General features: G+C 45.5%; 2 protein-coding genes across 2 annotated transcripts in view; one reads left to right on the top strand and one right to left on the bottom strand.

The window, feature by feature from the left end:
• LOC109478901 overlaps positions 1–2,361 on the bottom strand; it is an 11,297-nt gene extending 8,936 nt beyond the window's left edge. The window contains exons 1-3 of the mRNA XM_019780712.1: positions 2,277–2,361; positions 878–1,339; positions 644–754 (exon numbers count right to left, since the gene is read on the bottom strand). Coding sequence (XP_019636271.1) covers positions 644–754; positions 878–1,339; positions 2,277–2,361 — 658 coding nt within the window. The remainder of the gene's footprint in view (positions 1–643; positions 755–877; positions 1,340–2,276) is intronic.
• Positions 2,362–3,162: 801 nt separating this feature from the next.
• LOC109478900 (low-density lipoprotein receptor-related protein 2-like) lies at positions 3,163–13,953 on the top strand. Its single transcript, XM_019780711.1, has 18 exons — positions 3,163–4,315; positions 4,868–4,978; positions 5,459–5,575; positions 5,812–5,928; positions 6,223–6,330; positions 6,761–6,930; positions 7,135–7,290; positions 7,837–7,975; positions 8,373–9,028; positions 9,309–9,461; positions 9,648–9,786; positions 10,177–10,282; positions 10,918–10,994; positions 11,308–11,427; positions 11,818–11,931; positions 12,381–12,497; positions 12,932–13,384; positions 13,850–13,953. The coding sequence occupies exons 1-18, from the start codon at positions 3,163–3,165 to the stop codon at positions 13,951–13,953; spliced, it is 4,110 nt and encodes a 1,369-aa protein (XP_019636270.1).
• The last annotated feature ends 279 nt before the right edge of the window (positions 13,954–14,232 follow it).

The following is a 14,232-nucleotide window of genomic DNA, read 5'->3' as shown; positions in this document are numbered from 1 at the left end:
GGTTGTATCGCATCCTTTTGGGAATGTATACACTGTCCATTGCTGCATGATGTCTTGTCCTGGCGCTCGCCTGCATAAAACATATTAAGTAGAAACATCATAACTACATATTTGTAGATATTACAGATCCTTACACAATCTTCTATTTTGAAAAAAAAAAGATTTGTGGATCGAAACGCATCGGAACAAATAACGACATATTGTAAGAAAACAATGCATATCAAGTTTTTGTGTCCAAACTTACAGCAGTGTTGTTCGTCTGAGTTGTCTCCGCAGTCGTCTGTACCGTCACAGACTTGTGTCTCCCTGATGGTGATTCCATTTGGACACGTCTCTAGATCTTCATCTGTAGTGAAGATGACAGAAATTCAGAAGAATATTGTCAACACAACATATGTCCATAGAATAGAATGCAAGTGGTACATAACACCTTTACTTCACATAGTCTTCACATTGAGAAATTTCAATCCCTTACTTCTCCTAGATTAATAACAACAATTCGCCAGTTCACGGAGGAAGGGTGTAGATCAGGTTGTTTTTGTCGTGTTCTCGGAGTTTTTCTTTTCTTTTAAACCCTTTTTATTGCCTTGAAGCTTGGTTGAAGCAGGCATATACCCCCCCCCCCGTCTAGTTCGTGCCTTACCACAGTTGTTTTCATCGCTCCCATCATCACAGTCCACTATGCCGTCACAGATCACCTCATGCACGTCACAGTCTCCGTCTGTGCAGACCGTCCTCTCAACTTGGGAGCAAGCTGCACGAATATAACAAAATATATACAGGTCTATTTACAAGAGACGATCATTGCTGACAACGTGGTGGCAGCAATTGCAGCAAAATTTTGTCGCTATACAGTCATGCAGTAGTGATCACTTACCCTGAAAAAACCTGATCTCGCTGATTTCGATGATTTCTGCCTGACTCTCACGCGGGAACTCTAGGCGCCAAAGCTGGGCTCTGGGGCTGAGGAGTCCATTTAGATCAATTTCGTTAAGTGGCACCCCTTTTGTCTTGGGGTTGTCACTTAGATCGATTCCGTTTAGAGGTGACAGAACCCTGTTTTGTTGACCCCAATTGTGATCCACTTCGGCCCAACTTCGCCCAGTCGAGCGTAGGACTGTTACGTCGACGCTGCTGCCCTTGTACCATATATGGATCCTGGAGAGCGTCATGGGCGCCTGCAGATCAAACGTCAGCCGCCAGGAGGCCTCCTCATCTCCAGGTCTCCATGTCGTCTTGAAGTTGGCGTCCAGGACGTAGCCGGCAACCCGCCGGATGCCGTCCTCGCCCTCCCATTCGCCCGGTGTCACCCATGTAGGGTCGGTCTCCACCCAACCGCCTGCCAGAAACAAAGTTTCATTAATATATGTATAAAGCCAGAGTTACACACCAGGAAAAGAGTTAAACCTACGAACCTGCAAGCTCAAAATCGTTTTCGGAATACACCAGGAGCTTTCTCGATGACCATATGATATCTAGCTTGGTATCCAGTCTATCGAGGTTGGGGCAGGTTACCTACGGGGCTCTAATAGTTTCCCCCCGTCCAGCTCAACAGAAAGCCCGGCCGGTAGAAGTGTTACGCCTATGATTATGAGAGTTTGCAAAACCTACCAGGAAACCGGTACCTAGCTGAGTCGGGCGGGGAAGAGCTTCTGCAGCCCGGGGGCCCCGAAGAGAACCCGCCCGCGCCCCAACCGCGATAGACTGGGCCGGCCCCAGGCTATATGATATCTAGCGATATTCACATGCCCCGTTAAATGTAACATGGTTGATTTTCAGGTAAGGATACGCTCGATTCATCGCGATCCGACGAGCAACAAATTCGACTGAACTTCGTTGACAGTGTAACACCGTCTGAACAAAGAGCATATCCAATTCGGATATAACTCCGGGTTTCCACAAGCAAAACTACGAAAACCACGCCCTCTCCTTTTGAGCACTCGGTTCTAGCGCTGAACGGTCGCCGGCACTTGGCTTCCAGTGCTGAGGGGATATCAACAGAAAAACTGGCGTCAGCACTGGAAACCGAGAGCTCGGTTGACATAGAGCACTGGTAAAGGAGTGCTGATGAATTTTTTTGTTCAGAAAACGGGCTGAATAGAATCCAGCTCTGAGAAAGCTTCATCACTGGAAAACCGAAAAGCGGTGCTCGACTATTTTCACTGGGCGTCCAGTGCTGGCGGAGTTTGACCGCTGAATCAGCACTGATACACCAGTGCGAAAGGCGTGACTTTCGTAGACTTGTTTTCCACAAGTTGGCATAACTTGTTGCTCACCTGTTAGAGCAAGTGCACCTGACAGGCAGTAGCACAGACCCATCAGCAACACCAATGAAGTTCTGGTGGTCGACAGGTTTCCCATTCTGCTGCTGATTTGTGCTGTATCTTACACCGCCGCCGATGCAAACTGCTGCTCAGGTTTCCTCAAACATAAATACACATTGCGTGCTCTGCGAAAATCTCTTATCAGCTGGCACGATGGTAAAAAATGGTAGCCTCCTTAGCAGGCTCCTCGATGTGGCTTTTTAGTACTGCAGAATAGACCTGTTCTGAAGACTCACGCTTTCATTCTCCGGCCACTTCAATCGAGGCTATGCGACGGGTAATTTGTTTTGCAGCCTCAGGTACCGGACTTCATGATGATTAAATATTTGAAATATATGAGGAGATTGTTGCTTTTTACTGCCTCACCTGTGAGAAATGAATAGATGATATACGGTTTGAACTTTTCAGGTTATCTCCATTCAGAATACAAAAAATATATACATTAAAATGCCGAGCATTTATAAGTGGATTGAACTGCTTGGCATAAAGCTACTGGGTCAAGCCGTGGATGAAGCATAGTAAGACATTTCAAACACAAGGAAATGCGTAGTACATTTCATTACATGAGAAGGAGTAATTCATTAATTTGGTCGACAATTACATAAAATACCAAAGAATGCAGGTAATCAAGGATACCTTCCCCCTGAATTGTCACGCACACTGCTGAGTTGGTACCGGTCTGGTCGCAAGAAGATTAAGCTCCACAAACTCGTAAATTCAGGCATGTCCAGATCTGCGCTAAGGTATCTCAACAATGTTGATAGCCCTCGTGCTGCACGCCACTGTACCAGGCCCAGCACACGCGGTGCCAACGACCTTTCTCCCCGGGAAGACAACCATGGCGCCCGGCTTGCTACTGTTTGTATGCCTGTTGTCCATCGGCTATGCCCCCGCTGGCATTGCCGGCACTGATTGTCTCGACCCCGACGATATCAAGTGTGAAGGTAGTGGAGAATGTCTCCCGTCTTGGGTCCTCTGTAACGGTTACAATGATTGCCCAGACGGTTCAGATGAGGAAGATTGCTGGAGGATAGAATGTCCCTTCTCCGATGATTTCAGGTGTACAGGTAATGGAAGATGTCTCTCCCGCTTTAAGCAGTGTGACGGTAATGTGGATTGTCCAGACAGATCGGACGAGGGTTGCCGAGAGTGTCCCTACCCTGACGATATCAAGTGTGAAAGTGTCAGGCAGTGCATCCGTGCACCTTTCGCCTGTAACGGTTACGTTGATTGTCTAGATGGCTCGGACGAAGAAGATTGCTGGAACAAAGAGTGCTACAGACCTGACGATTTCCGGTGCAAAAGTAACGGTTTATGTGTCAATCGACATTTCCTATGTAACACTCAGCGTGATTGTGCAGACGGTTCAGATGAGGAAGACTGCTTGAGCAAAGAGTGTGCAGACCCCAACGATTTCAAGTGCGTGAGTAACGGAGTATGTATGGAACGATGGCAACAATGTAACGCTGAGCGCGACTGTCCGGACGGTTCAGATGAGGAAAATTGCTCGAGCAGAGAGTGTCCCAACTCCGAGAATTTTAGGTGTGAACGTAGTGGAGCATGTGTCTCTATCTGGTGGAATTGTGACGGTAGCGTTAACTGTCCGGACGGTTCAGATGAGGAAGATTGCTGGAGCAAAGATTGTCCGAACGCCGAGGATTTCAGGTGTGAAAGTAACGGACTATGTGTCGATCAACTGCTCCAATGTAACGCTGAGATTGACTGTCCGGACGGCTCAGATGAGAAAGATTGCCGGAGCAAAAATTGCCCCAACAGCTTTCTCAAGTGTGACAGCGGAACGTGTTACCCTCCAGAAAAACAATGTGACGGTAACGTGGACTGTCCAGTAGACGATACAGACGAGAGATTTTGCACACCGGATGACTGCCCCTTGCCAAACATTTTCTGTGGACTCGGTTTCTGCATCAATGAGACGAGGCGCTGCGATGGAGTTGCCGACTGTCCAGACCGGTCTGACGAGAGTGACTGTAGTAAGCTCACGTTTTCCTCCTACATCTGATCATACAAAACTTGGGGAGAGAGCTGTATGTTATGCATATGACTTGGCAACTCTCACTAGTGCCAGTCAGTAGTATTACTAGTGCTAGTCATTACTACTAACAATACAATAGATGTATAGAGTTATAAATGCTATAATTAGATTTGATCTGAAATCACGTTTTTCACGTGCAAAATTATCTGTGTTTTTTTTCGATTCCAAGAATTCATCAGCTTCGTACTTTTAATGTTACTGTCTGTCTTCGAACAGGAGGTGACATAGGACGGATGGATGGATGGATGGGTATACATGTATTGGTAGATGGGTTGATGGATAGATAGATGGAGTTAATCCGCTGAGGAGTACGTACAAGGAAGTGAAGAAACAGAACTTATGCGGAAATGTATGCAGTCCTGAGTGCCTGGGAATGTTGGAAATGTTAGGGTCTACTGATGGGGATGTGAACGTCGGCCTGCGTTTGCGTCTGCCGGCAATTTTGTAATGGCTTACATGATCTATATATGAAAACCATGCCGTTATACAGTGTGCACCAGTATGGAGTTCCGATGTGAAGACAGCGGCGGCTGTGTCAAACCGTCTGGAGTGTGCGATGGTGTCACCGACTGTGACGACGGCTCGGACGAGATGCTGTGTCGTGAGTTTTATGAAAATTACATGGAATACTGGGTGTGAGTTTTATGCAAATTACATGGAATACTGAGAGTCAGTCGATGTATGGGTACACAGGAGCGATATCACCCTGTATATGGTATGATTGGTTGACAAGAAGATCTTCTGTTTGGCTTGAATGATAGGCATTTTGGTGCAATGTGTACCCCCCACCCCTAACACACACACACACACACACACACACACACACACACACGCACACACACACACATGCGCACACACACACACACACACACACTGTAAAATCGATATTCTGTAGCTTGCAAATTTATGCTGAACATAGTGATGTCTGCATGCAATGGGGTTGTAGATTTGCTTAACAATTCTCTCGTTGAGATATACTACAAAGGAACTATATTCCGTTCCAATATTTCATTAGTCAATTATATGGTTAGGATTGATAAGCCAAAAAGCTAACGTTTTAGTCCAAACTGCGTTTGTTCAGAGACCTGTGCAGAGAAGGGACTGTGGCAGTGTGAAAGCGGCGAATGCATCCAGAACGCCACGGTGTGTGACGGAGACAAGGACTGCTCTTCTGGGGCAGACGAAGAGAACTGCCCTGGTAGGTTGTTGATATGTTTGTCCATCTTTTTACTTTGTTTTTGCGGGTTCAGGTCAAAAATAACTTTTCTGACAACAGGTTTTCAAATAAAATGCCAGGGTAGTTGGTCCGCTAAGGAGTACATGTGCAATAGTCCAATTCTCCTGGCAAGTTTCCACTGGTATCTTATCTGTCTACTTGGCAAATTTCTACTCTTTGGAAGAGGCTAGTTATCCTAATGAATTGTTTGCTTGCAGCTCCCTGCCATGATCTCCAGTTGGAGTGTGACGGGGGATGTCTGCCGAGGTACCGTGCCTGTGACGGGGTGGAGGACTGTTCCAACGGAGAGGACGAGATTGACTGTACAGCCGGAGGTAGGAGTCAGTTCACGTATCCCTATCAAACTAAACCCACAGATGGGTAGATAACTGTAGTAAAGTACCCTGAGAGCCAGACTAGTATCTGGCCGCTCGGAAGCAAAAAGCAATACGGCCTACCTGCCACTGCTGGGGAGTTGAGCCTGAGGGGAGTGTGGGCATATGTAGTGCTTTTGTCTACTGAAGGGAACCGGCAAATGGCCCGATACTAGTCTGGCTGGTTTTAGTATCAGAGATGACATGTTTTAGGATCAGAAGTTTGTTTAATCTCACAAAACTACTCCTGCACAGGTTGTGGTGCTGGGCAGTTCTCCTGTGCGGATGGTACCTGCCTGTCAGAGTCTCGGCTGTGTGACGACCTGACGGACTGCAGTGGAAGGGAGGATGAGGACTGTGGAGGTAATTAGATTACTTCTCTCCATCCACCTGTCACATCATTCTATCACACATTCAACCTTCCCCCGAACCACCAAACAACCAATGTTAGCTGATGTTTGGGAGCAGTCTGATCATATATTTAGGCTATCTTCGGCTATGTGTATCTGTATCTGTGTCAGTATAGTTGGTATAACCGCCCTTCGACGTAACACACCAATGTGACAGGTGTTTTAGTGTAAAACAACGGACTTCACAAACGCAACACTTTCATTCCCTACAGATGGGATACACAAGTATAAGAAGTAGAAGAAACTGTGCAGTTCTTAAATATAAGTTAGAATAATTCTACACCTCTATAACATTAATTCCATCTTTGTTGATTGCATGGAAAGCTCATCATTGTTATCAGTAGATCATAGGAAAGTCTTCATTTTTTACATTTTCTCCACAGATGATCCACCTCCAGGATTCCCGCTTGGTTTGGCCAGTTGGTACATTCCCGATGTTGACGTCACCGGCAGTTCCGAGTACAAACCGGAGTTTGGCCCATCCCAGACTCGGTACACGACCACGTCAGGATACTGCTGGGTACCACGTTCTGTGGAGGACCAATGGCTTCAGGTATCTCATATTCTCATCTATGTTGTATTTGAAATGCCACTTTCTAAAAGTCTATGTATTACAGAAATACTATTCTATTTATCATCTACTGTTAGTCACTATTGTTTATCATTACTAGTACAAATTTTGTCCACTATATGTTAATTCCTGCTTGATACAATTAATCTGTATATTCTGTTGAAATTTTTGTATGTTTGACTGCAGGTTTACTTTGGTAAGACGACTGACGTGACCGGGGTGGTGATCAGTGGAGGTGGCTGGAACTGGGACCTGGGCAGCTGGGTGACGTCATTCACCCTGGCCTTCAGCATGGACGGTGCTTCGTGGGCACCATACACAGGCAACAGCAACGATGTGCAGGTGGGAAAAGTTTACAATGTATGGATGGGGAAATACATACACAGATATGCTCAGCTGTTGACCGCTATGGGGCACTGCAATTTCAGGGCATCAAAACAAAAAATGTTTTGGATGAGGAAATCTGACTCTGATATTCACATTTAATACTGCCATTTCTTAGCACATTTTCGTCATACTACGAGGTCTCCTTTTTTATTTCTTGGGTACCGCCCCTATAGCCGGAACCCCTATAGCCTATGATCATGAAACAAACAACCATTTTCTGTCAGCGAGTCTTTGCCTTAAAGATATGCTATGGAATAGGGTTGATTCAACTAAATAGTACATGTGCATGTGCAGTAAAACAATGACCAGAAAATCGACTTTTGAAACCCATTTTTTAGCCCTGAACATTGCATTGGATGCCTTTAATCATTGGTCACTCCACCACAATCCCATAAGTCGTTCTGGTGTAGCCCTGTATTTTTCTATAGTTCTTTGATTTAATGTTTCTGTGTGTAAGTTCTAAACCTGACTTGAACCTTAAATTCATGCTTTTTTGCACAGGTTTTCCAAGGAAACCGAGACCGGTACAACAAAGTGAGTCGTCCTCTCCCAGCTCCTGTGACGTCACGCTTCATCCGTCTGTACCCAGCAGGCTATGCAGGCTGGGTTGCCATGGTGATGGAAGTCTACGTCATAAACGGTGAGTCTGCTGTAGTTATTAGTCTCCAAGCAGATGCTTGGCGGTAATTATGGTAAAAACTGGCCATTTAGATCTAGATCTAGATCTCAGCAACTGCAGACTCTCTCTAGATGGCCAGTTCTAATCGTAACGCTTTTGGCGCCAGACATCTGCTTGTTGATTAGCTGCAGTTCCATATTACTAGTACCAAGTACGGAGACCCAACTGTGGCATGCATACTATGATTGACAAGCATTCTACTCAAAAGTTCAATGTCTAGTTACAGGACAATGAAGAATTATTAAGAATAGTGTTGCTGTGACAGCATTTTACAAGGAAAGTATGGTAAATTATGACTGCCATGTTATGCGAATACAACTGTTATGAAAGCTAATGCAATATTTTCACTCATTTTCAGATGAAAACACTTGGTTGAAGCAAGGCGAGTACGTCACATTGGGTGTCGGACTTAATCCCGACGATCCAGCTGCGGTTCCGAAGATTCCAGACCTCGACATGACCGCTTCGTCGCGAGGGGACGACTTCTACCCATGGCAGGCACGTCTGAACAATGGGAAGGGACAGCAGCAGGGAGCATGCTGGTCTCCGGACATGACCACAGACCAATCGACACAGGGTCCCCCTGAAGGGTTTCCAGGTCCAGGCTTGGGCACGGGCCAGTGGCCACAGGGACCTGAAGGGTTTCCGGACTCGGGCCAGTGGCCACAGGGACCTTCTGACGGGTTTCCGGACATGGGCACGGATCAGTGGCCACAGGGACCTGTTGACGGGTTTCCAGACATGGGCACGGGCCAGTGGCCACAGGGACCTGTTGACGGGTTTCCAGACATGGGCACGGACCAGTGGCCACAGGGACCTGTTGACGGGTTTCCAGACATGGGCACGGGCCAGTGGCCACAGGGACCTGTTGACGGGTTTCCGGACATGGGCACGGACCAGTGGCCACAGGGACCTGACGGGTTTCCGGCTCCAGACTCGGGCCAATGGCCACAGGGACCTTCTGACGGGTTTCCTGGTCCAGACTCGGGCCAAAGCACAGATGAGTGGCTGCAGGTAATTCTGGCCCAATGTTATCACACTTACAGTCTAGAAGTCTCCAAGATAAAAAGCATGGGACAAAGTGTCCACTACTTACAGAAAAAAAGTTTTATAAAAAGATAGACTCGATGTCAATGTTAATCTCCAAGTGGATGTCAGGCGGCAAAAGTGTTACTGTTAGAACTGGCTGCTGGTTCTATCCGTAATGCTATTTCCTCCAGACATCTGCTTGGAGATTTGTCAATCTAGAGCGTTAATGACTGACTGCGCATGTTTTTTTTCCATCGGACTCCAGATTAAGCACGACAAATTTTACGAAGTCGCCGGTGTGATCACCCAGGGGGCGTACAACCTGGACTACTGGGTGACGTCCTACAAGCTGGAGTTCAGCCTGGATGGACAGACATGGACACCGTACACACACGGCACCGGGGACGGTCAGGCAATGGTCAGTTCATGAATAAAAACAGTTAAGCAAGCATCTGGATATGATTTAGAAACTGTCATTTCAGATAGCATCCACTACATTTCCTCAGAGATAGTGTGAGAGAGATTACGAAATCAGCAGGTTTATTAACACCTTCCACATGATATTGTCCCAATTGCTTATACACCATGTATGTTCTTGTTTTAGGTGTTCCAAGGAAACAGCGACAGTCATCGCTATGCTCGCAACCTGCTGGACACCCCAGTTCATGCACTCTACACTCGCTTCTACCCACTCACCTTCCACAAGAGGGTTGCACTGAGGGTCGAGATCCTCGTCATAGATGGTAAGACATCTTTACTAAGACAATGGAAAAGTACAAAGCAACTTTTGCATTGCAGAGACTACAGGCTAGATTGTTGAAAGCTCTAAACATTGGTATTCCTCACAAGTTAACAGCTTTGAAGCTTAACTGCAATACCGTGGATACCCACTAGGAGACACATTGTTGAACTTGACCTTCCTCTTTGAGACCCCTACCCATCTCCTAAATATCATCCACAACCATTGAGTTATGTTGTACACATACAAAAACACTTACATAATTATTATTATACAGCTCACTCACTACAGCACCGAAAGCTAATTTCTTTACTAAGACAAGGGGGAAAGTACAAAGTATCTTTTGTGCTATATAACTACAGGCACTACTCTAACCGTTGGTATTTCTTACAAGGTTCTGGGTGTGATGTCTTCTGTAACGGGGCATGTCGAAACAAGGACAGTTTCTGTCAGGCTTTCCGTGGATGTGTGCCTCGGATCTATCAGTTTGCACCGGACAAGTAAATACATGATCATTATCAAACTTGCCTCTGTTTAAGAATAGTGTTTCGAAGTCTTGAGCATGTGTTTTGTATTCCAAAACAAACTGCCTTCCTTGAAATTGTCAGAGTATAGAAGATTACTTTATTGCACGACAATTGCACATGGTACAATGTATGGCAAACTACATAAAGAGAGTAAACAATTATAACAGATGCTGCTATTAGGTACACGTTAGTGTATACAATTAAGGATAGCCATTGTAGTTATGCTGGCAGTATGAGATATATTGGGACATTTCAGTATATCATTCTGTATTCGTAACATAAATAATGTGTTTCTAGTTGAAAGAAAGATGTAGCCAAGCAAAGAACACTGGCACCAACAAGTCCAATAACAAGAGCTGGCAGGTACACATGCAAACAATACGTAACTAGTCTTCACCAGACTCCTTTGCAGGCTGAATAAATAGTAGAAATCGGCAGGCAAGCTGGACCCTCTATGGCCGGCCAACTCCTCTGGCCAATGATGTTCTCCTTAGCTGATTTCTACTAATTATTCAGCCTGCAAAGGAGTCTGGTGGAGACTAATACGTAACACAGATGAAGAAAAGAGGAAAAAAGAAAGACTAACCAGTCACATTCTGTGTTTTTAGCATTCTCTGCGAAGACATACTGGAGGCAGAGTGTGGCCTGGACTCGCCTACAGAGTTGGAAGTGTTCGGATGCCCGGGTTCGTTGGTTCACCTACTACCAATATGTAGACTCTATGTATAGAGAAGTGGGCTTAATTGTAACAGTACCTGGAGGGTTGCAAAATTGGCTCGTGTGAACATAACTTAACATGCACACACAAACACACACGAAGACAGATAGATGAATAGATATCATAGGAGATAGATACACGGGCTTAGACAGATGGATAGATACATAAATAGATACCATATTATCATTAAATAGATACTATTAAACAGATCTGATCTGGTATATAAATATTAGATAGAAAGATTGACATTAATAGTCTGACTCACCTGTTTGCCATGTAGAAATCGACAGCCAGTTCATTCCGTGTGGAGATGACGTCAGCTCTGAAGTGTTCCACGAAAGCCAGGCTTGTGACGCCATGGAAGACTGCTCCACAGGGAAGGACGAGGAAAACTGTGACGGTAACACTTCTGTCTGACATTCACTTCAGCAAATTAGACAGTAGCCAAATATTAAGAATGTTTTAAAGGTACTATCCGTGCTCCCAGGTTTGTATTTTCAAATAGCGAGGTGGTAGGTCACTGGATATAAAGAAACTATCCACTAAATATGGAACGGTCCATAGCTTCTCGAGTTATGTAACAGTTGTACTTCCTTTTGGGTCTGAAATGTAGCCAATATTTCGTTGACGGGATAAATAATATCAATGTTGTTGTGTTACTTAATGTAAAATTTTTGAGGAACCGACGATTCAGCCAATAGTAAGTTTGCGAGAGAGATTCTTATCTTACATAAACATTCATTCATTCATTTATTCACGCTTCCATTCATGCCCTGTGTTTCTTCACCAGTGTGTGCGATGGAATGCCCGACCTATATCGGAGACCCCTGCATTTCTCACCACTGGATCTGTGATGACCTAGAGGACTGTACGGATGGGAGGGACGAAGAGGATTGTGTGGAAGGTACGTGTTGGACTAATACTGTCTGGTGACTTTAGAGGAGCAGAAAATATCAACTGTGTTAGTGTTTACTTACTTACTTTGATAAGGCCTGTTGCCGTCCCTTGGGCAATAGGCCATGTGCACACACTATGTGATTCCTCCATCTCATACGGTCTTGGGCCCTTATAATTTCCAGCTGCCCTTTCTGAATTGACCTCATCTAAATGCTAAGGTTGATGATGATGAAATATATGCTAAGGGGCCCGGCCGGGCTGTTTGCTTGTACGAAAAATAAACAATTTATATAAACAATATACATTACACAAAGTGTGATTCCTTTTTAAACATTTGACTGTGAACATGCTTGTTCTCTTTCATATATAATATTTTTGTTCTTGAAAACTGCCCTCCCGAGCCCAAGCCTGGGAACAGTGACCTTAGCATAACTTGTTGTGTACTTTCCTTGACAGGAGTACCCAAGCACTGCTTCTTCACCTGCCGTGACAACGTCACCTGTCTGCCGACCCGTCAGCTGGGGGACGGGCAGCAGGACTGCGCAGGCGGGGAGGACGAAAGGCCCGGGGACGGTAAGACACAACCGTCACGATAATTCGTGGGAGCGTGTGGAATAGTTTTTGCCCAAATCACGTAGTACTCCATTGCCTTGGCGCTTTTGCGACGACAAAACAAAATGTTAGGGATTGTGTTCTTGCCGCTAAAGTGCCCTGTACATTAGTTACTTATAGCGGCGAGAAGCAGTACTCCAGTTAGAAGCTCTAATAAGGAGGAAGATGTCTGACAGACATTGAAACGTAAGTAGGTGAGAAACATTACCGGTTGTGTAAGAAGAAAATCCCTATATCCTATGTTCTACCAACCTGATGAAATTAGCCTTTGGGCAGGGATTTGCAATTAACATTAATGTACATACGACATATATATATATATATTGGCTCGGACAATTCTAGGAAAAGGACTTACTAGTAAATAAATTGTCATGAACCTAAATCTGTTGCTGCAGTTGAATTCGCTCTGGGGCTCAGGTGGGGCTCCTGTAGCCTCAGCTGTTCGTCCGTCCACGGTAACGCGTCATGCGTTCCTGACGCGTTCAGCTGCGACGATGATGTAGACTGTCGTGGAGGGGAGGACGAACAGGACTGCAGCGTCATCGGACGTGGGTTAGGGGACGAGGAGACAACAGATGATTGCCTGACGGTGACCTGCGACCTGCCCGGGTACGCTGACCCGATCTGCGTGCCGCCGCACCAGATCTGTGACGGCTACCCGGACTGTGTGGGAGCGCAGGACGAGGTGGGGTGCGGCAAGGTGGACGGCGCGTCCGCTCCTACCGCGCCGAGCGTCGGTCTGCAAGCTCCCGCCGCGGGTCAAGAAGCGACCGGGGAGCCCACAGGCGGCCAAGAACCACTGACCGCCCAGCCGACAAGTGGTCAAGGATCGCCCGATGACCAACGAGGTAAGAAAGCGGATGACTTTCTGACACTTAGTCTTACATTCTCTCTTCATGATTGGTTTATATTGAAAGAAAGTTAACACAATCTGACACAGCAGTCAGCAGACTGAATTAGTGTCAGACTTTATAAAAGGTATTAAGATCAGTCAAGTGGATGAAATCTAATAACACATAAATATATTAACACATAATAAAAGATTAACAGTTCATTCAGTACTTCTGTAGGGTGGAATCTTATTGTCCTCTTATTATTAGATCAAGCCCAAGTGATTAGCTATGATGATTAGAACAAGCACAAACAAGAGCTTAGTATCATGAAATGTTTGTGAACACATTTTCCACCAACTATGCATGGGATTTTGCAACATTCTCACATATCAATCCTGATATGCTTTGCTCTAGCTTCGGCTCATTTAAACTCTATACTAAGCAAAATATATCTGAATGTATACACATTTTTATGTCTAGCCGGAGCGTTCCAGGGCGAGAACCATGGGTCGAAGGACCAGGCCATGATTTGGATGGTCACCGCTGCACTGGGCAGTCAGATTCTGTATCGCCTGGCTTTCTAGTCATACAATCAGGTCTTGGCTGTAAGAATCAGAAGGGCGTTTGGAAATCCCTACAAGGGAGAGCAGTAAGCATTTGCGGATATCAGAAAAATGATCTGTTTAGATGTCATATCTCATAATCATAATGATGACAAAGCACTAAAGCACAGATCTCATCTTTTTAAAAGTAGGGTCATTATCTGTATTTTTAAAGGCTCGTACGCATGTTGTAGGGCCAGAGAAAGAATAAGTGCATAGAGAAGTAGAGTATGGAAATCTAGACAATTACCTAGTACAAAG

This window comes from Branchiostoma belcheri, unplaced genomic scaffold, assembly GCF_001625305.1.
Source record: "Branchiostoma belcheri isolate BF01 breed outbred unplaced genomic scaffold, Haploidv18h27 scaffold46, whole genome shotgun sequence".
Lineage (NCBI taxonomy): Eukaryota > Metazoa > Chordata > Leptocardii > Amphioxiformes > Branchiostomatidae > Branchiostoma > Branchiostoma belcheri.
Note: the sequence above shows the minus strand (reverse complement) of the source record. Positions and strands in the feature narration are given on the sequence as shown.